This window comes from Indicator indicator, chromosome 7, assembly GCF_027791375.1.
Source record: "Indicator indicator isolate 239-I01 chromosome 7, UM_Iind_1.1, whole genome shotgun sequence".
NCBI lineage: Eukaryota > Metazoa > Chordata > Aves > Piciformes > Indicatoridae > Indicator > Indicator indicator.
In genome coordinates this window covers 2,980,498-3,005,827 of record NC_072016.1, presented here as the reverse complement: position 1 = coordinate 3,005,827, position 25,330 = coordinate 2,980,498, and the positions used below count along the sequence as shown (strand labels likewise).

At 43.2% G+C, this 25,330-nt stretch overlaps 1 protein-coding gene across 1 annotated transcript in view; it reads right to left on the bottom strand.

The window, feature by feature from the left end:
• Positions 1–5,268: 5,268 nt before the first annotated feature.
• The window catches only part of EIF3A (eukaryotic translation initiation factor 3 subunit A), a 37,998-nt gene continuing 17,936 nt past the window's right edge, over positions 5,269–25,330 (bottom strand). The window contains exons 12-23 of the mRNA XM_054382669.1: positions 24,391–24,738; positions 23,718–23,822; positions 21,763–21,876; positions 21,350–21,472; positions 20,474–20,627; positions 18,897–19,081; positions 16,319–16,407; positions 12,157–12,248; positions 11,368–12,090; positions 8,913–9,087; positions 8,310–8,479; positions 5,269–6,572 (exon numbers count right to left, since the gene is read on the bottom strand). Coding sequence (XP_054238644.1) covers positions 6,331–6,572; positions 8,310–8,479; positions 8,913–9,087; positions 11,368–12,090; positions 12,157–12,248; positions 16,319–16,407; positions 18,897–19,081; positions 20,474–20,627; positions 21,350–21,472; positions 21,763–21,876; positions 23,718–23,822; positions 24,391–24,738 — 2,520 coding nt within the window. The 3' untranslated portion in view covers positions 5,269–6,330. The remainder of the gene's footprint in view (positions 6,573–8,309; positions 8,480–8,912; positions 9,088–11,367; positions 12,091–12,156; positions 12,249–16,318; positions 16,408–18,896; positions 19,082–20,473; positions 20,628–21,349; positions 21,473–21,762; positions 21,877–23,717; positions 23,823–24,390; positions 24,739–25,330) is intronic.

The window sequence follows — 25,330 nt, the reverse complement described above, 5'->3', positions numbered from 1 at the left end:
GCGCCGGGACCCCCGGGGGCGGCCCCGACCTCCTCCCGTCTGGTTTCCTTTTGGGTTGTTTGTTTTTGTCTTTAAAGCGGATGGCGTTTTATGTTCTCCTCACACATTAATATATTAAAGGCGGAGACTGGCGAGCGGGTGCGCCGGGCCGGTGGAGTGCCGCCGGTGGCGTCTGGGGCGCGCTGGCCCGCGTGGAGCCCGGCGCCGGGCCGCGGGAGTTGCGCAGCATTAGATGCACTGTATTTGTTTATTGTAAGAAAAAAAATATATATCTATATGTGATTTTTACGGAAACGGATTGCCGGCGAGATCTAATTGGGAGGCGGGGAGGGTGTTAAAGCAAGCACCGGGCGGAGAGCGGGGCTGGGGAGGGGGCTGGCGGGGGTCCCCGGATGGTTGCAGCGGGGCAGCGCTGCCCTCTGCCGCTCGCTGGGCCTGCCTGTGCCTACCCGAGGTGGAGGGGAAAGAAGCGGCGGCCGTCGCGGGGGTCCAGCCCTGTGCTGCGCCGCGGGGGCCTGGTGGGAGAGCGGCCGTCTTGCCTGGTTAATAGCGGGGTGTCTAATTAGGGTGTAACATTCCGCCCTGCAAGTCTGAAGGCAAACATCCCAGCAGGTTCCTTGGTCGGGAAGCAAATCGTCATCAAACCTGATCTCCGTTCCTTTCCCGCTAATTAACAAACGTCACCTCCCCGTAATCGCAGCATCCTACCTGGCACGATGAGCGAGCCCCCGCGGGCACCCTTGAACTGTCCCACTAGTGAGCGCAGTCAGTTGCTGGTCTTGCAGGTCCCTGTGCCCCACACACGACTTTAAGGGAGGGCTCAGAGGAGAAAGGATCAAAGTGCATATTTGTAAGCGTCGGACTCCAGGCTGAGGTGCAAGCTGAGCCCTTTCTGCTGAACGAAGGTATGGCAGAGAATGAGCTTTGATGCAGCTTGTGTTTGTGGTGGAGAGTGAGGGGGTGATGGGAGGTCTTTGAAGAGATCTGGACAAAGCAGAAAGGCATGACTGTAGCATAACGGTGGAAGGGGGGGGGGGGCTGACGTTTTCAAGAGTTGAGACATTGTGGCTTTAACTTATTGCAAGGTGGGAGGGATCTACCCATGTGGTTAACAAATGTCCTTAATGCTTCATAGACTATGTAAATGTAAGGTTGATGATGAATAAGTGATGGCAGTTGCTTGGTACTGAGCATCCGGTGGGGTTCTGTTGCTTCTAATCCTCAAGAGGTCAGAAATTGCTTTTATGGTTACTCAGGGGCAGGACAAGGATCAGCAGCAGGTTTGTAGTTTGCCTAGAAGTCCCCTGGAGCTGAAGGCAGGTGCCTAAGTTCTCAGTGCAGATAGGGTTACACTGTAGGTGGATTTACCAACACCTGGGATATGGAGGGCTGCTTGGCCTGTGGGGGTGGCCCTGCCAAAAGCAGGGAGGTGAAAAGAGCCTTGTGCAGGAGGGGATGAGAAAGGAGATGGGTCCTGACAGAAAGAGGGAGCCACAGAAGTGAGGGGTGATGGACACTTGTGCAGATTCCTTTTGATAAGATGTTCAGCAGGATTGTAAGATGGGGCAGGAGAGGAAGGATGGTTGGGAAAGGAGTCAAAACAAGTGCAGGGTAGGCTGGGGAGGAGAGCCTAGGATTCATTATTCATGACTGCTGTTGACTCAAAGCTGCAGCAATTAGGAAGGAGAAACTGATTTTGTGTGGAAGTGTTCTCTTAAATCTTCATCAAATAGCTCCAAAGATGATGTCAGGTCTAATTACCAAATGCAGCAGGGCTTGTGTTAAGTAACACTTCACAGCAGCTGCAGCTAGCCCTCTGGCAGCTACTCTCTCCTCTTGCTAAATGGCAGTTGTATTTTGTCTCTCATTGTGAGGCGTGCACCAAGGGCTCTTCTAAGCTGTTACAGGTTGGATGTGTTTGGTTCTGTGATGCCTGCTCCACATAGGCTGAATCTGTATCCACCACCTATTAGAATCAAGCTCAAGCATGAAGCCAGGAGAAGAGCTTTCTTCTGTACTTTTGTTACCTCCACATTGGATGTTTGATGATCAGCACATACATTTTAATGCAGTTCACTGTTACTGGGCACAGGAGCTAGAAAGATAAAAGAAATCTGAGGGGTAATTCTGGCACGGCTAGATCTGAGGTGCTCCTGGTAATGTTTGCTGTGTGCCCATCCCTTCCCTCTGGTCTGTACATGGAGCTACCGTGCAACCCCTGGAAATCCATCAAGGCACCAGAAGATCCCCTGCCTTGGATGTCACTCGCCTTTTGCAGTGCCTGTTTGTTCTCTCTGCCTGGGTAAGAGAAAGCTGCTTTGTCAGTGGCTTCTGCCATCCATCACTTCCAGTTCCTCTCTTGTCCTACAGGGTGCTTGCAGCCCTGCTGTGGGAAGGCCAAGAGCTGCTTTTTGTAGCTGCCACACAGCGTTAGGCATCTGATTATTGGTAAGGTGGTAGAGTAACAGCTTCAAAAAACCAGATAGGGAGAGAAAATCAACCCACACTATTCCAAAGAGATGACAAGCTTGAGAATCAGCAAAAGGCAAGCCCAAGAGCAAAGGGTTTTTAGTTACTTTACATAACAGGACAATTTGCCTTTACAAGTCAGTGCCTTACAAAGACTGCACCTTTAAGGACATCTTGGGGTTTGTTTGGTTTTCTTTTTTTTTTTTTCTCTTAAGTCACTTCTGTGATTTCCTGTGCACCAGCACACTCTTTGTGCCACTGAGCTAGCTGAAACATGCTTGTTCTTGGTCTCTGAAAACCTTACTACAATGTGTAAAGCATAGAGTGTTGATTCCTTCAATGCTGGAAACCATTTCCATTGGTAATTTAAATCCTAGGGGCAGCAAATAGCTTCATCTGAAAGCAGCCCATCTTGGAGCTGTTACATGCTCCGCAGAGGAGGTCTAAAAAAAGCTAGATACTAGTTTCATTTATTCTACAGGTACTTGGAAATGCAAATATTATGGACACTTGTTTAAACCAAGTAATTTACCTTCAGAGAATCACTTAATGACTGGGAAATACTCCTGAGCATGTAGGTGATAGACTCTTTTCCCCAGTGATACTCTGGTAAGAGGAGTGAACACAGTATGGGATGGCCCATAACCATCCTCAGTTGACACAAGTCTTGGCAAAAGTCAAGCTAATTCTAATTAAAAATCACTTTTTGATGCACAGGTAACTTGCTTCAGCTGAAGTCAGGTGAGTCTATGCCCTTTAGTGGAAATCCTATTTGGACAGAATTTGCTCTCAATCTGCAGACCAGAGGGCCTCAGGTGGCTGCTTTGCCATAGGACTAAACCATCATGGCTATAAATTGTCTTTCCATAGAGCTGCCAGCTTGACCCACCAAAATAAAGGTCAATTTATACTGGAGAGAGTCTGCTAACAGAAGATAGTTCTACGGTGCTTGTTCTCTGGAGAAATCAGAAATGACAAACAAAAAAGACGTGGCAAAGCCAGTGGATTGTCCTACTGCCCAAAAGTAAAAGCACTGGCAAAGCTTAATTGCAGCAGGGCAGGGAAGATTTTGATCAGCAAAAAGCAGAGATATGGCTTGGGGGAGCCTCCATCCTGCCATCATTAAATGCAGTTACGATTCTTTTTAAGAGGAGAACCAGACCAAGTGTAGAGCACTTCAGTCCCAGCTGATCCTGCCATGGTGAAATAGGATGATGTGGGTGTTCTTATGCCACTGGCATGCAGTAAGCCACACAGGGTGGGGACTGGTGCCTGAGGAAGAGGTGAACTTTGAATCTTGCATTTCTGACCCACACCACCTTCACTCTGTAGGCTTTCACATTTAAAGGTACCTTTAGTGTCAGAAAGGAAACTTGCTTATACATAACAGCTCCTGTTGGTGACCACAACCCATGGATATTAAAGCAACAGACTTAATTTACAGCAAGGTGAGTCCCAGTACTGTTCCTGCCTGTGCTTGTCTCCTGGCTGGCCAGCCCATTGCACCAGAGCTCCCTGATGTGCTCCTGACCCTGATCAGGACTGCACTGAGGCCATCTAACTAAGGGATGCAACTGTGGCTGTGCCCAGGCTGGGCTGGCACCACTGCAATCAGTGTCCCTGCTGTGCCCTAAGACTACTTTTTAAAATTTCATTTCTTTGAACAAAGGTGCTCTAGAGAGAACACTTAAAATGCTTACACCCTGCTTCTGCTCAGCACTCTGATGGTCCTCAGCCCTGCCCACCAGCTGGGGATTAGGTTCTGGGCTGTCCCTGGAGTAAGAAAGAAGCTGAACTGCTCCTACCTGATCATCTGCCTTGCTCTGCTCTTGGAGATGTTTCAATGAAGCAGTATTTGTATCCATTTAACCAGCAGCAACTTGAAGTCCTGCCTTCTATATATAGCCACATGAGAGTTTGTGTTGTTCTAAGGTTCACTGACAATTTTAATGTTGAACTGAACATGAATGAATCAAACACAGCAACACTGGACAAACCATTCACTTGACTTACTCAACATCTTCAGGTAGCCAAGCTCTGTGCTAATGTACACACAGTTATGGCAGCAGATGGAGGTTTTAGCTGTGGGATTTGGTCAGCAGTGAAGCTTGACCACTGTAGTTAGTCTTCTGAACTGCCCAAGCAGCAAAATAAACATACTGGCATGTCTGTAGAGCTCACATCTTGGAGATCTTTTCTCCTGAGAGTTGTATTGGCAACATTATCCCACTCCCAAATAAGGGAAGAACAGTTTTGGAAACAGAGCTGCAACAGTTGCAAGCATCACTGACGTTCCTCCCCATGTAAAAATGGCTGTGCTTGGATAAAACTAAAAATACATAGCTGGAGAAGTAATTACTTCACATCTTCCTGATGAATGCACCAGGAGTGGGATATCACAGGGGTCTGTGCTGCAACCTGGCTGGACATCTTCAAGGACCTGGAGGCAGGAGCTGGCAGCAGGTTTGTGATGACACTGAAGGGGGAGGACCAGTGGTTGCACAAAAGACAGGGCTGGCACCCAGAGATGAGGCAGGCTTGGCAGGAACTGGAAGAAGGGCAGTCTTGCCCTTGCAATAAGATTAGGGGGTGGCTCAAATGGCTCCAGGGCCCTGACAAGCAAAATGCTAAGCATGAGGCAGCATATCTCATGGTGTCTGAACAGGACCATAGAGCCTGTAGATGAGAGAGTATCCCCCTCAACAGACCTCATCTTAACCCAATCAGTGGATGTTCATTAGCTTACAGCTCAGGAAGTTGCTGAGAAGGCAAGACATTGCAGCAGCTAATTCCTTAAGTTGTTTATTTATCATTGAAGAAACACACAGCAGCAAGTTCTGTGTTGGCTTCAGTATGACTAGATAGTCAATTGTTGTTACCACACCCCAAAATTGAAGTCAACACAGTCATTACTACAAATCACTTTTTTTTTTTGGAAAGGGAAAGAATTGACCCTGAAGACAGAGAATCGGGGGGAAAAAAATTCAACAACTTCTCCAAAAACCACACTTTTTTTTTTTTGTTTAAATATGACAATATTTATAAATCCTTGAAAGGCATGAAATTATCCAAGTAATGGAAAAAGCAGTTGTGATATTGGCAACAGAAAAGACACAGCCATATGCTTAACTAAAACACTTCCAATTGGAAAAGCTCCCAAGTTCTGTGGTTGCACACTGCAGCAGGGGATACCTTACTGGAAACAAGGACTGCAAAGTGGCCTCAGAGGTGTTCATGTATTCAAGTAAATCTACAGAGAAAATATCCCAGTGCAGCTAACTCTCATAACCTTTCTTGTATTCAATTCAAATTTAAACAACTCACTGAATTTAGATAGTGAGAAAACAGGTCTCTTGGAAAGCCAGCTCTGGAAAAAGAGGGCTTTTATAGTTTTTTTCCCTTGTTTTGGCAAATTATGGGAACTGATTTCACTCTGCTTTTTTTTTTTTTTCAGTAATTCCAACCTGTGACAGAGGTGCTTTCAAATGCATGTTCTGTGCTGACAATATCCTGTTCCAAATTACGGATGACTGAAAATAGAAAGGTCAGCCTGGTTTTGCTGAGATAGAAGCCTTACTCAAGGCAGCTGTTGGGCTTGCTCCTTTTCATTTTAGCAACAAACCACTCTACAAAATCAGCATAATTTCAACTTTCAAAACCTGGAATTCAATTTCCAACCTTCTGCTGTGAGTTTGGTGCATGATCAATCTATATGAGTTAAGTAATTCAAGCTCATGCTTTCATGTTACCTCAAAACATTTGTTAAAGAATTCCAATTCAGAATGTTTATAAGCACAAATATAATCCATGGATTCCATCAAATGAAAGCTAAAACATTGGTTAAACTCTTGTGATTTCCACTTAACGTCGTACAGTGGTCCACCCTTCTTCGTCTGTCTCGTTTTTAGTGCGGCGAGCTGGCTCACGTTCCTTTTCTGCTTTCCAGGAACCTTTCTCCTTCTCCCCATCTCTTTCTCGATCTTTTGATGCTGGTGGGGGAGCAGAAGCTGGAGGAGCAGCGGGAGCAGGAGCCGATCGCCGGACCGGCTCACGTTCCTCTCCACGTTCTTCTCTCCTATCATCAGCACGCCTCCAGGAGCTTGCTGCAAACACAGAAAGACAAGAACACCACCTCTGTCATGCTCCACCAGCAGCCTGCAAGAGTTTACACAGAATCACAGGATGGTCTGGCTTGGAAGGGACCTCCAAAGGTCATCCAGTACAAACCCGCCTGCAGTCAAGCAGGGTCATCCTCAACTAGATCAGGTTACCCAGAGCCTTGTTGAGCCTCACCTTGAGTACTTCTAGGGATGGGGCCCCAACCACCTCCCTGGGCAACCTGTTCCAGTGTTCCACCAGCCTCATGGTAAAGAACTTGTTCCTAACATCCAATCTAAATCTGTTCTTTTCTAGTTTGAAGCCACTGCTCCTCATCCTATCACTGCAGGGTTTTGTAAACAGTCTCTCTCCATCCTTCCTGTAAGCCTCCTTCAGGTACTTGAAGGTCACTATTAGGTCTCCCCAAAGCCTTCTCTTCTCCAGGCTGAACAACCTCAGCTCCCTCAGCCTGCCTTTGTAGCAGAGGTGCTCCAAACAAATAGACCAGCACCAATAGTCTGATTTAATGATCCTCAATCTTGCCAAGAGGTCATATGATGATGACAGCCAAATTGAGTTTAATTTTCTGGTGAAGTAATGGTTGGGAACTTCTCATGCCTCTTTTAGATTCAGAATTGTTGTGTGCAACCCAAGTGCCAGCTTTAAACCACAACAACTGCAATGAGAATGTTGTACTGATGTACATGGGTTTATGATGTAAAAATATATTTTCGCATTACCAGAATTAAAAGCACAAAAGCATCTCCTCAGAAATGACAAGCCCCAGAAAAAGCCTAACTTTAAAACACTTGTGGAGAATGTTTAGGTTTGCATTGTCTCAAAAGACATCAAATTCCTCTTCAGCCTACTGACATCAGAGGTATAAATGGCACTGGACTGCAGGACTCCATTGGTACCAGAACTCACCACCCTTCACTCTGTGAGGAATTGTTCATTTATACCAAAGGATGTTAACAATTCTACTCCAGCTGTGTGTTAACAGAGCTGTGTCAAATACCAAACCAGACAGACAAACACCAAAACTTCTTGATACATTAAAAGAAAATAATTTAAACATCCCCACGTTAAGAACCCTCAGTGAAGTCCTGTATTGTGTGTCTTATTCCAATCTGCTCTCCAAGACCACCTGCCTCCAGGGAGCACACACTCTGGGCAGAGACCACAGAAGATTCTGAAGGCAAGAATGCCAGAAGTGGAAGATGTGGCACCTCAGGCTAAACACATTTGCTGTTGCTGTATTTTTAGAACACAGCAAAGGATTAATAAAGGTACGTAATTAAAACAGGTTAATGTATGTAATTAAAATAGGTTATTCAGAATAATCAATACCATTAATAGTGCCAAACCCATAAGGCCTTGTTCGGAAATACTTCCCTTGTATTTTAATGATTTTTAAGAAATGACCCAGAAATAATTTTTCTGGGATGTCCAGGTTGATAATTTAAGTACAAGAATTTCATTCACCCTCAACATAATCCTACCATGAACACTGCAGCTGTGAGATGCCACTGTGACAGCAAAGAGCACCACTAAATAGTGCAGATTCAGGGAAGAATTCTCAATTACACTAAAATTTCTTTCTATCACTTTGCTTATGCAAAGGGACTTTTAAGTGGCTGAAAATACAACTTCTTCTTGTTTTACCACATCCCAGCACTGGCAGAGTAACACAAAGGCTCTGCAAGGAATGTAAACCTTTAGGAATGGCCAAACAAACATACGTTCTTCACGGTCAGATCTGAGGGGAGGTCCTCTTCTGAGGGGTGGCTCTCTGTCATCAGCACGTCGATCTCTCATGTCACGACCACCTCTGTCCCATTCTTCACGACGACTTGAATCTCTCCAGCTAGAAGTTTCCTCAGCTGGGCCTCTTCTCCAACCAGCATCATCCCTTTTGTCATTCAAGATATTTAATAAGGTCAAAATGTTAAGATTTTATCTTTGCAATAATAAATCACAATATGGGATATTTTTAGGCTCTGGGGTGGGTGTAGGGGGTGTCTTTCTTTCACATACTGACATAATTCCAAAACATTTTCTGGAGGTTAACATGGAAGTTCTCTTAATAACAGGTCAACAATAAATAAATAAATAACTACAAACTAAAAGCAGTAAAAATATTTTAGGTGTTCTTCTGTAAACAGTTACCACCTTAACAACAAACAAGCCAAAAAGGCTCCCGAACGCCACATTCCATTTACTTCCTTCAAGTGCTTCATTTCACAGGAGCCAGCCCCAGCTCCTTTCACTCAGCACCATCACATTATTTCTTTAGAAAGTTAACAAAGTCTTGCTGATGAAGCATTTAAAGAGAGCAGTCCAACCTGGGCCGCCTGAAGCGATCGTCTCGATCGAAGTCCCTGTCTCTGTCAAATTCCCGCTCTTTCTCGCTTTCATCCCGATCTTTGTCTCTATCCCATTCCCGGTCTCCAGGAGGTCTGGAGTCTCGAGGAGGCCCCCAGCTGTCCTCACGAGCCTTTTCTCGTTCTCTCCATCCCCCTACAAGTAAAAAACACAGTCAAAGGAATTGTGGCTGACCTTTGATCTCTCTGTAGACAAAGAAACCTTTAGTTCCCTCACAGAAACTGGTTCTTCAAGTTTTGATCCCTGGGGATCCAACTCAAGATGTGCACTGAGTGGGAGCCACAGACAAAAAGCTGTAGAAACTGCTTGACCTAAAGACAGCGCTGCATGTGTCACCTGTAGAGTTCAGCTGAGCCGATTACACCCTGCACTTTCCAGCTAGAAACCACAAACCACTCTAGGGTCTTGTGCAAAGCAAGTGCGGGAAGAAGTAAAAGGGGGTAGGATCTTAGACAGCAGATTCCTTTGTGAAAATACACCCGAGATTTTAGGCAAGCTCATTTGTGAAAATACACCCGAGATTTTAGGCAAGCTCGTTTGTTAAGCAGTTCCTTGCTTTTTAAAGCACCACTTTAAAATATGACTATCATATAATTTGACTCTGTTCTCATGAGGCCCCACCTGGAGTACTATATCCAGTTCAGGTGCCCTCAACACAGAAAGGACATGGACCTGCTGGAACACCTCCCTATGCAGACAGGCTTTGAGAGCTGGGGCTGTTCAGCCTGGAGAAGAGAAGGATCTGAGGAAACCTTATAGTACCTGAAGAGGGTCTATAAGAAAGCTGGGAAGGAATTTCTTACAAGGGCTTGTAGTGATAGGATAAGACAGAATGGATTGAAGCTGGAGGAGGGGAGATTTAGACTGGATATTGGAAGAAAATTCTTTACAGTGAGGGTGGGAAGACACTGGAACAGGTTGCCCAGGGAGGCTGTGGATGCCCCCTCCCTGAAGATGTTCAAGGCCAGGTTGGATGGGGCCTTGAGCAACCTGGGCTTATGGAAAGTGTTCCTGCACATGGTGGGGCAGTTGAAACTGGATGATCTTTACGGTTCCTTCTGACCCAAACCATTCTCTGATTGTATGATTTACCATGTACTTATAGTGCATCCTGCAGTATCCTTCAGTTTTTTATGAATGGGAGTTCTGTATTATGTAGCCTTTTCTTTAAACAGGTAAAAGGAGAAAGCCTCTGCAGTGTAGGTTCTGGCATTTATGATAACTTCCAGGTTTGGGTAACAGAGTTAAGTGGCTGTAGCAATGGCCTGTGAATACATTTATCTGAATAAAAGCAACCAGGGAATGCTCTGTCTAGTATTTAAATGTCATGAACAGTTCTTAAAAGAATCAGGAACTGCTTTCTTCTAGTCACCAAGACTAGAAATAAATCACACAAAATCAGGATAATTCTGATTGTAGGGGACCTCAGAAGGTCCTCTAGTCCAAACTCCTGCTCAAAGCAGGATTTTCAAGAAAGGCAAACACAAACACCCCCCCTAGAAAAAGAGGAATGGTAAAAACAGTAGTACTTTTGTATACCTGCTTATCAAAACCAGACCCAGCTGATTGATGTATCAAAATCATAGAATCACAGAACTGTTAGGGTTGGAAGGGATCTCAAGGATCATCTAGTTCTAAGCCCCCTGCCATGGGCAGGGACACCTCACGCTACATCAGGTTGCCCAGAACCACATCCAGCCTGGCCTTAAAAACCTCCAGGGACGAGGCTTCTACCACCTCCTTGGGCAAACCTGTGCCAGTGTCTCACCACCCTCATGGTGGTGAACTTCTTCCTAAAATCCAATCTGAAATCTATCCATTTCTAGCTTTTTTCCATTCCCCCCAGTCCTATCATTACCTTACACCCTAAAAAGTCCCTCCCCAGCTTTCTTGTAGCCCCCTTCAGATACTGGAAGGCCACAAGAAGGTCTCCTCAGAGCCTTCTCTTCTCCAGACTGAATAGTCCCAACACTTTCAGTCTGTCCTCATAGGAGAGGAGCTCCAGCCCTCTGATCATCCTTGTGCCCCTTCTTTGGACACATCCCAGCACCTCCAGATCTTTCCTGTAATAGGAACTCCAGAACTGGACATAGAGAGAGGGCAGGGAAAGAGACCAAGGTGTGCTGATCTAGTGAGAATGTTTTTCTCCCATCAAAGCATTAAATTTGTGTGTTTTGGTTTTGCACACAGCTAAGTTACCAGCATCACTATGTGACCTTCAGTTATCTTCCAGGTGAGCAATAGACACTGCAGCATTTTTACTTTTAATTCAACTAAAACCAACTAAAGGCATGGCCACATTAGCCAAATTAATTTCAGAGCTGATTCTCTCGTCTCTTACATCAAGCACACCACATCCATTATTCACTAGGTTAACACACACTCTGGAGGCAAGGCTGTGGTATTGCCTTTTACCTGGTTTACCAAACGGTCTCCAAGGACCTGGCCTTGAATCATCACTGCCACGCCAGGGACCCCTGTCATCATCTCGTCTGGAAAGCCTGTCATCATCTGTGCTCCGCCATGGTCCCCTGTCATCATCACGCCTCGACATCCTGTCGTCATCCATGCCCCGCCTGGGACCTCTGTCGTCATCTGCAGCACGCCAGCTGCCCCGGTCGTCATCCAGCCCACGCCTGGTGGGCCTGTCATCATCCAAGGCCCGTCTGGGGGGCCTGTCATCATCCAAGGCCCGTCTGGGGGGCCTGTCATCATCCAAAGCCCGTCTGGGGGGCCTGTCATCATCCAGACCACGCCTGGGTCCTCTGTCGTCATCTGCTGCTCGCCAACTGCCTCTGTCGTCATCCAATCCACGCCTGGGCGGCCTGTCATCATCCAATCCACGCCTGGGCGGCCTGTCATCATCCAATCCACGCCTGGGCGGCCTGTCATCATCCAATCCACGCCTGGGCGGCCTGTCATCATCCAATCCACGCCTGGGCGGCCTGTCATCATCCAATCCACGCCTGGGTGGTCTGTCATCATCCAATCCACGCCTGGGTGGTCTGTCATCATCTGCAGCCCGCCAGCTCCCTCTGTCATCATCCAAACCACGCCTGGGCGGCCTGTCCTCATCTAATGCACGTCTGGGTGGCCTGTCCTCATCCCCTTCACGCCTGGGTGGCCTCTCCTCATCCCCTTCTCTCCTGGGTGGCCTGTCATCTGTTGACTCCACAGAAGGACGTTCTTTTTCTTCTGCAGCACCTCGTCGGGGCAGATCATCTCCTCGTCGGGGCAGATCATCTCCTCGTCGGAAAGGTCTTTCATCATCCCTCGGTTCTCCTCGACGCCAATCTCTATAAAGGCACAGGAAACAAGCAAAAAGTAGATGATATTCAGGAAAGTTTGACACACTAGACTGACAACCCCCTTAAGGCCATTTCTGAATGTCTTCACTTGATGTCTGGTTGCAAACACATTTACAGAGCTTGCATTTTTCAAATGCATTTTCTAATTGCTTTTACTGCTATGGAAAAGTGGTAGGTCACCATCCCTACAACTTCAGTAAAGACAGTTTACTGGCTCCTTCAACACTAGTTTAAAGGAGGTAACAACAGTCCCCTGAATATCCACAACTGAATATGACAGAACAACGTAATAAGCTCGTGACTCAATCCACTGCTGCCTGACAGCAAGGAGGATGCAGCAGGTATCAGTGCTTGCACAGGCTCTCCTTACTGGGATGTACATGGCAAGTAGTGCATTGGTGGGAATCTTCCCTGGGTCATCAGTTTCTCTTTGAAATATGTTTGGATTTGTAGCACTGAAAAGATCAGACACTGCTGACCAACAGCTGGAACCTTCCACTCTTGCCACTTCTCTGTACACACCATTTAGTTTAATGTCTCCAGCATTCTACATACAGGTTTAGATCATAAACCTTGGCTTTGTCACCAGATTAAAATCTTTATTCCAGGAAATAAAGAAAGTTAGTTCCTGAGTAATAAAGAGAAACAAGGGAAAGCACATTATAAAGATTTACTGGGACCAGGACCTGCTTTTTGGTAAGAGAAGAGAAGCTGCACTAGGGATTAATCTCATGGATTCAAAAAAACAAAATCAAAATGAAAACAACCCCCCCAGCACCAACCCCCTGTGTCAGAAATCCACTGTGCTACCAAACTGCAAACAAAACAACAGATGCAGGTAGGACTCCGAGAAGTAAGAACAAAGAGACAACAGTTTGTGACTACTCTGCATCTCTTTTGAGGAACTGTGAGCAGTGTATTTCCTGGTTTTGGAAGAAGAAGGGAGAACGCAGTTACCAATGAGCTGTGAGAGAAAAACAAGACATGAGGACTGTTAACTTTCATTTAAACCAAATTGGATAATCTTCTCTTTTTCTCTGGTTACTTTGATGCAAAAAACCTGTAGCAAGATGGTTATAAAGTTCATGAAATGAACAAGTACTTAATTCATTCATACTTAGGTACTGTTTCAGGGAGTTAGGATTTTTAAATCTCTTTTTAAACTATGACTTTTAACCTGTTCCTGCTCTAATTTTTAAACTATTATGTGCAGGTGAAATTACATTTCTTGATTTTACATTTTTTTTTCTCATTTGACAACTTGAGTGTTCATATTTCAGCTTTTGTCCTTTCCCTCCTAGAAATCCTAACTCCCACTTTCAGAAGTTTACTGAAGAGTTGAGCAGCAGCTGACAAATTACCATGAACAGAGGGATGCAGGAGTATTAACATTATTGAATGGCAGTTACTGATAGTAATGTAATCCTGTTTGTATTCTAGAGCCTGTTTCTCAATAAGGCCTATAAACCCTACACACAGATCTATAGGAGCTGAAAGCATGCAGACAAGGTTTACCAAATAAAGCAGAGATGTGCTGGCAAAGGTCACACTACAGTGTCTACCACTGTTACAGGTGCCCAGCTGGGTTTTTTTGCAGAAACAAACAGCACAGACACAAAATAAAAGTCAACTCCCCTTTTCTATTCATTTTTCAGTATTTCTTGACCATAAGCCCATCAGCATTTGTTGATCGTTTGGGAGAACCGTCTGTGGCAGTAATAACTCCAATGAAGTGTGCTAAATGTGACAGCCTGCAGCACTACCCTGCCACTTTTAATGAATACCAAGTCTAGATTAGTTGCCATTTCAGTTTCAATAAGCTAAGTGTCCAGGTCCTGACAGCATTTTATGGATTTTCTGTGTTCTAAAGAGAGACATAAAATGATTTTTTCTACTAAATCAGCTGGCTTTTAACTGAACTCTTACACAGCACTTCTATGCTAACCTTTTTCCTGCAATCACAATAGTTGTAGTATTTTGTTTTCTGTATCAGGATTGACTTTCTTCCTTACAAAATTATCCTCATTAGTTTATTTTCCTCTTTTGTTTCTTATGGTAACTATCTTTCTTGCACAGTGAAGGAACACTCACAGACTAGCTGTCCAACGAACAGAGACAGCTCTTGCTGGACTCTTCTGCCTTTCTGTAACCTGTTTTTTCCTGTAGCTGGAACCACAGTATGGGAAAGACTGAGAACACTGGAACATCCTGATCATCTGGAATCAAAGTTGCAGTCTGGGGAGTGCTACACAGTATAATCAGTTCCACCATGGCTATAATGACCTCTGTTCCAACATGGCACAAACAGAACTGTGCCTTTTCCATGAGAAGCTGTCTGCAAGAACAACTGCAAAGCTTTTCTTCTTGTACTAGCATCCACAAGGCCTTTCAAATGCACATATCCAGAGCTCTACTTACAGCTAGATACATGCTGCAAATTAAATCTGAAGCTTTGTCCTCTGTGCTCCTGCCTTCACCACTCAATTCAGAAATACACACTGCAATTCCTTTACTCACAGCTTTGCAACACTTTGTATCCAACACACTCACCCTTTAGGGTTAAAATCCAACTGGAAGTAGACTAGGGGCTTAATAAAGAATGCAGAATGACACCTTTCTTCTGCAATTATGTCTGAGCATCACTTTTACTTTGTTATTTTCTAAGCTCAGCAAAAAGAGAAATAATTGAGAAACATTGCTTTACTTAAAATTCCATAGAGATATTAATTTTGACTGCTACCAGTATTTCCTTGTAGTATTATTCAGTATCTTTCTTTTAATAAAAGACAGAAGGAAATTTCTGCCAAACATGCTAGATAATAATCTAAAATATGTCTAATTTTAACTCCTCAGCAGTCACTCATCTCAATTTCTACAAAAGTTGAATGAGAAATGACTAAGACAACACTTATTCAGAAAAACTCTATGCTCTAATGATTGAAAAATTAATATGGGTCACCTGCATCACTCTGAGAAAGAATACCACACTCAAGTATATAAATAGATGCATTAAACACTTCTGCAATATGTTAATAGCTGAAGGCTTCACCCAGGAGTTTCAGCCCATTTTTGATGCTGCAATTCAAGAGAAAGTGGATCACCACCAGGAACAGCAACGCTTACTAGAGAGAGAATGGGTAAATTAATTTGCTTCCTCTGCAATCAGAGTAAGCTGTAATGGATTTAAAGTGGCACACTGGAAATGAGGGTTAGACATTTATAAATATCTATCTACCTGGAAGGCTAATTAAGCAATAAAACACACTGCCAGTTGCAACAAACAGCAGTGTCTCCATCAGTACAGACTTTTAAGAACAACTAGATGTGCACCATCAGAAATATTTTAGGAACAGCTCATCCTGTTCTGAAGCAGAGGGATGCACAAATGTTAAAGATCTTATTTTCTACAACCATATAAACAGTCTTCATTATTACTGAACATATAGATGTGAAAAAGCATTTTTCTGTGCTGTTTGTTTTAAAGTGCAAAGTACCTTCAACAATATTGTTCCTTCATAAATCCTTCCTCCTGTTAAAACCAGCCCTTCAGAGCTTTGTTTTAGTTTATGGCATGTATTTTCTGCTCTGTGACTCACTCTGCGACTTGAATAGTTTAAGACTCTGAACTTTGACTTTACTATTCTCATATACTCCTCTCAAGTTTTCTAAATGGAAAATAATCTGTTTCATCACTTAGGAGCCCTGCATTTGCTTGCCGTCCTTCCCCATTCTGTGTTTACACAACTGACACCAGTGTTTGAGTAGACAGAAATTTTCAGTTTAAAAAAGAAACCAAGCAAGCAAGCTGCTTATCACATGCAGAAGGTGTCTGCTTGCTTTCACATACCTAAGCTAAATAAAGCAGGAATGTTATCTGAATGCAGCCCCAAGATAAAACTTCTCCTTCATTTCAAGATGTTTACAAAGCCATTTTTTACAGAAGGAACTTTCAGAGAGCCATGAGATTATTCAGTTAGTGCAGCTAGAGCAGCAGCAACAAAAAAAGATCCTACTATTTTGAGCCCAATAAAACTGGTGCTTAGTAACCCAGTGATTACCTTTCCACTGGCGCTCGTCGCCACTCAGATTCTGTCTCACCACCTCTTCTCCAGGAGCTTTCAGACTCCCTATCACCCCAACGAGATTCCTGTACAATAAAAGAAATTTTTCTCTCTAAATACTTTAAGATTTTCAACATATTAATTCACAAATTTCAGAGCATAACTGTATAATTAAAAAGCCACTTGCTACACTGCAGAGAATACAGAACTGTCATGACTATCAGAAGTTCCAGAAAACCTTGGGTATGGTCTTCACTGACTTGATCGTTTCTGGCACAGCTGACAAAACAACACAGCTCTCTTCGTGCACTCACTTTACGAGCAGGGTAGGGTACATGAAAATACTCTAAAAAGCTTATGAGCAAGTGTATGAACAACAGCTACAGTGAGCCACAACTCCCACCTGTTAACAGAAAACTAGTTCTAAGTTTCAGTTTCCTGCTGGGGAGCGATATGCCACATGCGTCCTCACCAGGGCAGAGTAGAAGGAAAGGAGAAGCTCCCTTGACCTATGCTTCAATATAAGGATATAAACTGGTTGCACAAGATCTATCACATCCACTGCACCATGACTGTGTACTTAAATGCTTTTGAAATGACCCAAACCAACAAGGGTGAGCAAAGAAAGAATCCCAAAACTGCAAATGGTGTTTTTGAAGTAGCACAGCCATCTCAGAACCTCAGCCAACCTTTGCATATACTCAATTGCACATGGCTATGAGTGCCTCTTCTGGGAAAAATACCAGTGATGATTATTTACCTGACAATGTACACAAGCTCAGCTCACTTACCTCCATAGTCTTACTCACTGAAGTATGCATTAAACAAAGACAATGGCCACGGTGGATGTGTGAAAAAGTGGGAGCACAGAAGGTTTCTGGCACTTACATTACATTCTTTTAAGACATTAAACATCTGCAAATGCCTTTCCTGTTGGATAGGGATCATGCTTTTCCCCTAAAACCTTATTTGTAAGTGGGAAGCTGCACACACCTTTTGTTTTCACATTTTTGCATATTTATTACCAAATTAGGCTTTTATGTTTAGTCTGGGATTTTCTTCCATGTCTGCTCTAATTCTTGACTTTGGCACTTGCTTCCAGTGTAGCTTTCGTCCTTCTGTGTTAAAATTTTATTTAATATTCTTTGTAATCTTTATTTCTTTAGTTTTAGAACAGCTTGGAGACCTTAGTAGTTTCTTTGGTTTACATTATTACTAATCTACAGAATCCAGATCCTGATCACAGAATCATCGAATCATAGAATCAGTCAGGGTTGGAAGGGACCTCAAGGATCAGCCAGTTCCAATCCCCCTGCCATGGGCAGGGACACCTCACACTACAGCAGGCTGGCCAGAGCCTCATCCAGCCTGGCTGCAAACACCTCCAGGGATGAGCCCTCAACCACCTCCCTGGACAACCCATTCCAGGCTCTCACCACTCTCATGGGGAAGAACTTCTTCCTCATGTCCAGCCTGAAATCTCCCCACTTTCAGCTTTATTCCATTCCCCCTAGTCCTGTCACTACCTGATAGCCTAAAAAGTCCCTCCCCAGCTTTCTTGTAGCCCCCTTCAGATACTGGGAGGCCACAAGAAGGTCACCTCAGAGCCTTCTTTTCTCCAGACTGAGCAGCCCCAAGTCTTTCCGTCTGTCTTCATAGGAGAGGTGCTCCAGCCATCTAATTATCCTGGTGGCCCTTCTCTGGACACCTTCCAGCATGTCCGTATCCCTCTTGTAACAGAGGCTCACAGAAATGGATGCAGTACTCCAGGTGGGGTCTCACCAGAGTGGAGTAGAATCATAGAATCACCTCCCTTGACCTGCTGGCCACACTTCTCTTGCTGCAGCCCAGGCTCTGGTTGGCTTTCTGGGCTGCAAGTGCTCACTGCTGGCTCCTGTTGAGCTTCTCATCCACCAGCACCCCAAATCCCTCTCCTCAGGGCTGCTTTCCAGCCAGTCACTGCCCAGCCTGGATTTGTGCTTGGGATGCCTCGACCCAGCTGCAGGACCCAGCACTTGGTCTTGTTGAACCTCATGAGGTTGGCTTGTGCCCACCTCAGTGAGCCCACTAAGTGAGTTGCAACTAAGTGACCTCATTAACATTTATAAATACGTAAAGGTTGGTGAGTGCTGGGAGGAAGGAGCCGGGCTCTGCTTGGTGATGCCCAATGATAGCACAAGGGGCAATGGTGGAAGCTGAGGCACAGGAAGTTCCATGGAAACATGAGGAAAGATTTTTTTCACTGTGAGGGTGACGGAACACTGGCATAGGCTGCCCAGGGGGGTTGTGGAGTCACCTTCTCCAGAGATATTCAAAACCTGCCTGGATGTGTTCCTGTGTGATCTACTCTAGGTGATCCTGCTCTAGCAGGGGGATTAGACTGGATGATCTCTCGAGATCCCTTCCAACCTCTAACATCCTGTGATTTTGTGACAATAACTTAGCTATTAAATTAGCAACATACAAATCAAAACACCAAAATTTAACCTAGCATTTTGCAATGCTGCCATCTTCTTCCAAGCGATCTACCAGAAGGACCAGTCAGAAAGAACCCAAACACTCAAGTATGACCTACCTTTCTTGAAAATGGGTCATCCAGACCTCTCCTCTCTTCTTCTCGACGACGCTCTCTTTCTTCTATCTCCATTTCTCTCTGACGTTTTTTCTTCTCCAGCTCTTCCAGTTTTTTGACGCGCTCCTGGTACTCGCGCTGCTCCTGCTCGCGCTTCTCACGCTCGATGCGTTCCTTTTCCTCACGCTCTGCACAATTGCAAATGTAAGTAGGATGCATTATACCAAAAATAACTTCTGGTACTTTGCTGTATGCATAGAAAGGTTACAAAGCACCTTAATAAGGAAACAAAAAATGGAAGCGTTTCACAGGCTGTGTTTAACCAACCACAGAACCTGTTTTCTGTGATAACTTGAAAGCAATAGGAAAAGAAACTCTGGGACATCCATTAATGTGGCCCTTCAACAACATCTAGCAAGAGAAGAAACAAATATGTTCCAATACCAGTATATTAATTTGATGTACAAAAATCACTAAATATCACTACCTCAATTGTGGCAGAGAAGCCCTTCCTTGGAAAAGGTCAAACAAAACAATCAGCTAGCAGTGTCAGAAACCTGATATTCTGGACTGATTGGGTTTTGTTTCATTGGTTTTTAAACACTGCATGATTATGAACTCTGATACATAAAACCTTCATAGAATAATATAATCATTCAGGTTGGAAAAGGCCCTCAAAATCATCAAGTCCAACCATCGACCCTACTCTACAAAGTTCACCCCTAAACCATATCCCCAAGCACCACATCTAAATGACCTTTCAACACACCCAGGGATGATGACTATACCACCTCACTAGGCAGCCTGTTCCATGTCTGACCACTCTCTCTGTGAAAAAAAATTTCCTAATGTCCAGTCTCAACCTACCCTGGTGCAGTTTGAGGCCACTCCCTCTTGTTCTATAACTAATTACCTGTGAGAAGAGACCAGCACTAACCTCTTTACCATGTCCTCTTCATCCACCAAGTGACAAGTAGGACAGAAATTTACCTTACAGGATTTCTATCACCTCTTTTCTTCTAAAGCCCTGAGAGAAGCTACCAGGCAAAGCAATTCATAGAGAAGTGTGCAAGTTCCTTCAATTTCTAGGCTCTTGATCTGACACCAAGGTTCCCTTTCAATTAAGATGTGCACAAACAAGTATTCAGAACTCAACACAACTGAAATCAAAGACTAAATTTTTCATTGGCCTCCCTTAATTTATCTCCTCCTTCATTAATGTGTGGGGAAAAAGAGAGGGTAGAATTTTTTTTTCTTTCATTTTCCTTCCCTATAAAGCTTCACCTTTACCTAGGAAAGGTGAACCTCCCTTTACCTAGAGATGAAGGTAAATCTCTGTGCTGCATTCAGAAAGTACATTAGGTAAAATCTAACAGTATGCTCTCTAATAACAATGAACACAGTCGACTGCAAGTGAGAAAACTTCCTCCAATACTATGAAACAGGAATGTTAGCTGCGTACACATCTGGAACAAATCAAGGATGCAAGGGATAACATAAGCACATTCTCAATTATACCTTTAAACATCTGGAATGGGTCAGGGATGCAAAGGATAAAATAAGCAGGTTCTCAATTATACCTTTAAGCAGCTGTTCTTCTCGCAGCCTTTGCTCTTCTTCCTCCTTTTCTCTGTAGTAAGTAATGCGCCGCTCCTCTTTGCGCTGTTTCTTGCGTTCCTCCAAACGATTCCGCCTCTCCTCTGCCAACCGTTCCTGGAACTGCTTGAGTTTATCCTGAGACACAAAGAACACACATGAAAACATCAGAAACACCATGTTCAAGAGCTAGACAGTTACACAGATTGCTAAATACACAGGAAGGAACACAAACCAACGTCAGCAACATTAAGAAACTTTACTCCGCTGAAAACCAACTACCTGGTTGTCATTTTAACCTCTCTGCTACTGATTTCCTATTAGGGAATATGTTTGTACTTTAGAAGACAGCCGATCACCGTGCAGGACTTCTGTCCTTCACATGCTTTTTCAGGAAAGGAATTACCTCAATACTAATTTACCTGTACCTAAAATTAGCTATAATTTTAGCTACATTAACTAAATAATTTAGCTACATTAGCTAACACTTCCAGATTCAAACAAAAAGAGCCAACAGACAAGTACTTCTATTTCTTACTAATAGGTGCATGGAAATAAGTGATTTACAAATCTTTTTATTTTCTACATAAGCTATTCCAGAAGTTGTCAAAAATTTTAAGTAATAATCATAGAATGCTTAATTTTGAAAGGGACCTTTAAAAGTTATTTATTTCAACACCAATAATACCTAGGAATGGGTGCAAAAATTTCTTTTAGTCAAAACAGCAAACAAACAATTCCATAATTCTGAGCCACTCTAGATACTAAAATGTTTCTAGTTTTTGTGGGGAATCACTGGGTCACAATTTCAATTCCTTGCTTTAGGGGACTATTTTTTTGCAATACCATATCCCACATACCTCATAAACTGTTCTTCGGGATGCTTTGAGCCTGGCTTCAAACAAATCTCTATCCTCCAACATCCTTGAGAGTCTGTTCTTATGCTCAAGTGCTTTCTCACGCTCCAGCTGCAAAGTGGTGATCTAAAACCAGAAAATACACCAAATATTACAAAGTAAAATCTTATTGTCTATTTGCATGCAATCTACTTCAGTCTCTAGAAAGAGAAATTCTCTTTTCCTCTTTCAGATCCAAGAGAGAAGATACTGCTGTTCACCTGCAAGATGAAATTGCAAAGCTAACTCTTCATTTTGCATATCATCCTCATATCCCTTTTCTCCTTGGATCAAGATGGGGAAAAAAGGCAGTGCAAACCCCACTATTTTTCATTCATCCCTGATGGATTTTATCATCTGAACAAAAAAATCCTTACCCTTTCTTCCTCCTGTTGCTCCCAGAGCTCCATATCACGCACTCTTTGCTCCTCATACGCAGTCTTTATGAGAGGAATTTCTTCCAAGCGCTTTGCTCTTTCAAAATAGTCGATCTAACCCAAGACAACATAACACATCTTTAGCATGCCACAATGCAAACACCACAGCTGGAAGACTTCAGCATCCCCTACAGAAAATCCCAAGATTTGGAGACTTCTCCAATATATCTGATATTATTATTATTGCACAAGAACAACCACATTGGGCCACATAAAAGGACCACCTAACCAATGAATCTGCCTCCACCACTGGCAACGAAGTGGATTTCTAGGCAAGGATGCAAGAAGAGGGGCAGGCATACGTACCACATTCTCTCAGCATCACCAATTTTCAGCTCCTAGCATTTCCTGTAAGTTTTTTTTGTATTTAGTAGGCACTGGTGGATCTCTCCTCTTGTCCTTTTGAAATCAAAGAACTTCTCATATACAGCAACGTACTTTGGGAAGAACTCCTGTGTGCCTATGGCTCCCAGCATGAAGACTCATTGCTACCTACAAGTAGTTCTGAATATGGCTCCTACTAGCTTCAACTGATGCTTTGGTATCCCTTGTAATCAGTGCAAGAACAACTGTCAACAACGTTGTCAGTTGTTACAACAGGTACACTCTTACAGCGTGCTACCACATCCTCGCCCCAGAAGTCTTTTAGATATAGGGGCACTAACTTACATAGGCATTTCTCACACATAAGCTAATCCACATCATTAATAATTCCTGCTGCCTCCTCTCAAACTTGCAGTTCCTTTTTGAGACAGACTAGAACTGCACAAGGTGCTCAAGACGCAGAATTGCCAAGTTCTCCCTGCTGACTAACAATGTTAATTTTGGAGCTCATCATTTTACGGAACCACAGAATTGTCAGGGTTGGAAGGGACCTCAAGGATCATCTAGTTCCAACTCCCCTACCATGGGCAGGGACAGTTTCCACTAGATCAGGCTGCCCAGAGCCACATGCAGCCTGGCCTTAAAAACTTCCAGTGATGAGGCTTCCACCACCTCTTTGGGCAACCTGTTCACATAAAGCTGTGGAAAGACTGGGATAATTTTTTTCCCGATTTCCCTACACAAAGTATTTTATAGCTATATAAACTGGACTACAAATTATTTTTTAGCTATGTAAACTTCAAAACTTTTCATTTTATCCCACAGCTGCTAAGTTTTCTTTGTAGAGAGGTTTTTGGAAAATCCAACTTAAGTTACACCAGCCAGACCACTCTTACTCATATGTTTGCTTTGATAGCTTCAGAGAACTCAGAGAGGAAGTCCTGGCTTAAAAATTCTTTATATAAGTTCTGTTCACCTGTCAAATTAGATCATAGTTACTCAAGTGACTACTAATTCTACTGTTTATCGTTCTGGTACTTTATCCAGGATAAACAAAAGGCTTATGAACCTGCAGCAGAAATGATCCCTCAATTTATGATTACAACATAGTCCTCACACTTTTATAATCCTCCAAGTTTCAGGCAGATCCTATTATGCCATCTAGAAGGGCTCTAGCAGTGGAATTTCCTCTCTTTTAGTGAGGACTAATGCAACTAATTAAATTTAAGCTCCTCTGTGATGACCTTGCTTTCCGTGAACATTTAATTTTCTCTGAACATTTTCCAATTACAAGTCCACCCAACTAAGAACCAGTTCATATACAGCTTAAGGGTCCGTTTTCAAACCAAATCCTTTAATTAGAACAGATCTGTGCACTGATACTAAAAACTCAATTAGCTTCTATCACATTTACCTCTTTTTAGTTTCAAACACTAACATTTTCAACACACACATATATATACACACACACACACAAAATCTATACAAAAATAATATTAATGTATCGATACAGGAGTTCACAAACTAAAGCATTCTATAGGTGTGAATTTTGTACCCTTCTTACTCTGTACCTTTTTCTCCTGGTTTTTCAGACGTTCCTGAAGTTCCTTCTTTTCTTTTTCCAGCTGTTCAACTTGTTTAGCCATAATAAAGTCAGGATCCAATTCTTCAAGATCCTACAATAAAGTAAAGTTATCAATACAGAATAAAACACACTTTTTTTGGTTATTGTTACAAATGTAGATTATTTAAGTTAAGCTTCTCTGTAGATTTCCCCTTAACTTTTAGACTAATTTGCTTCAGAAACATTCCCACCTTCTTCTCTTCTGGATACCTTGCATTTTATTTTCAAAAAACCTTCTAAAGCATTTGTTATCTTCATAGGTAATTGAGAGACAGTCCCGGAACTACAAAATCAGATCTGCAGGTCTATTTTGTATTTCAGATAGTGTTTAAGCAACAAGGGAATGTAAACATTAACAAACCAACCAAGCAAAAAAAAAAATCCCCCAAAACACCAAATCCATCTGGTTAAACAAACAAACAAACAAAAAGTCCTATCCAAACCCAGAACTGAGGTTTACTTACATTGTTAAGCAATATTTAAGTGTCAAATTGCCTCATTTTTAAGAGAGATTGATTGTATGATCAGCTATAGCAAAAATAAATAAATAATGGAATTGAGGCAGACTAGCAATGTAACACCGAAAAACCTCCTCCAAATTTCAGCAACACTTTGCCTACCTCAATGTCAATGTCTTTAAAGGCTTTGGCTCCCAGTTCAGTCTTCTTAATCTGCTCCAAGCGCTCACGAACAGTCTTCTTTTTGATCTGCTCATGCTCTTGCAGGATGCGCTCCTTCTCCCTCTCCTTCGCCTCCTGCCGCAGCCTCTCCTCTTCGGCCTTCCGGACCTTCTGTAACTCTGCCTCACGCTGCTCCAGCTCTTCTTTTTCCCGCTGGATGTTTAAGCTTTCCAGGCGCTCCTTTCTCTCCTCTATAGTTTGACGACGGGCAAGAATTCGCTGATGTTCCTTCCTTGAATTTTTGAGGAAGGCGGTGACTGCCAGCTGATGTTGTTCCTCCTTCTCTTGCTGAATGTGAATTAAGAATAAAATGATGTATAGAGCATCTCTTCAAAAAGGCAGAAAGCGCAGCAAATGCTTCTCAGAAAACTCAAGAGTTCAGTTTTGACAGCTGCACAGATGAATGGCAAATCTACTCCCTCATCCCAGTGGCACACAAGGTACTATCAACTGACTAGAACCACCTGCACATGGAGAAAGTTGTCTGTGGAAGCCAATACTCTGCAACATACCTCGAGTGTTTCATACTTCTTTCTGTCCAAAATATTGCAATCCCGTGTTATTGATATTTAAGGCTAACTGAAAAGGGGTTAGGGGGAGTCCATTTTGTTTGTCTCTGTAGGTCCTGGTAAGCATGGCACCACATGCTCTGTATTTAACCAAAGCTCCCTTGTTTTGAAAAGTTTTTTGTTTTTCCAAACATAGTAACATATGAGAAAAAGATCCTAATTGACACAAATCATCTGAGAGATGATTTAAAAAAAAAAAAAAAAAAGAAAAATCAACAATTTAGGTATAAACATTGTATATAAACCAATTTTAATTATAAAAAGCAGTAGATGTCCAGACACTAACATATAGACTACTCTTGAAGCAGCCT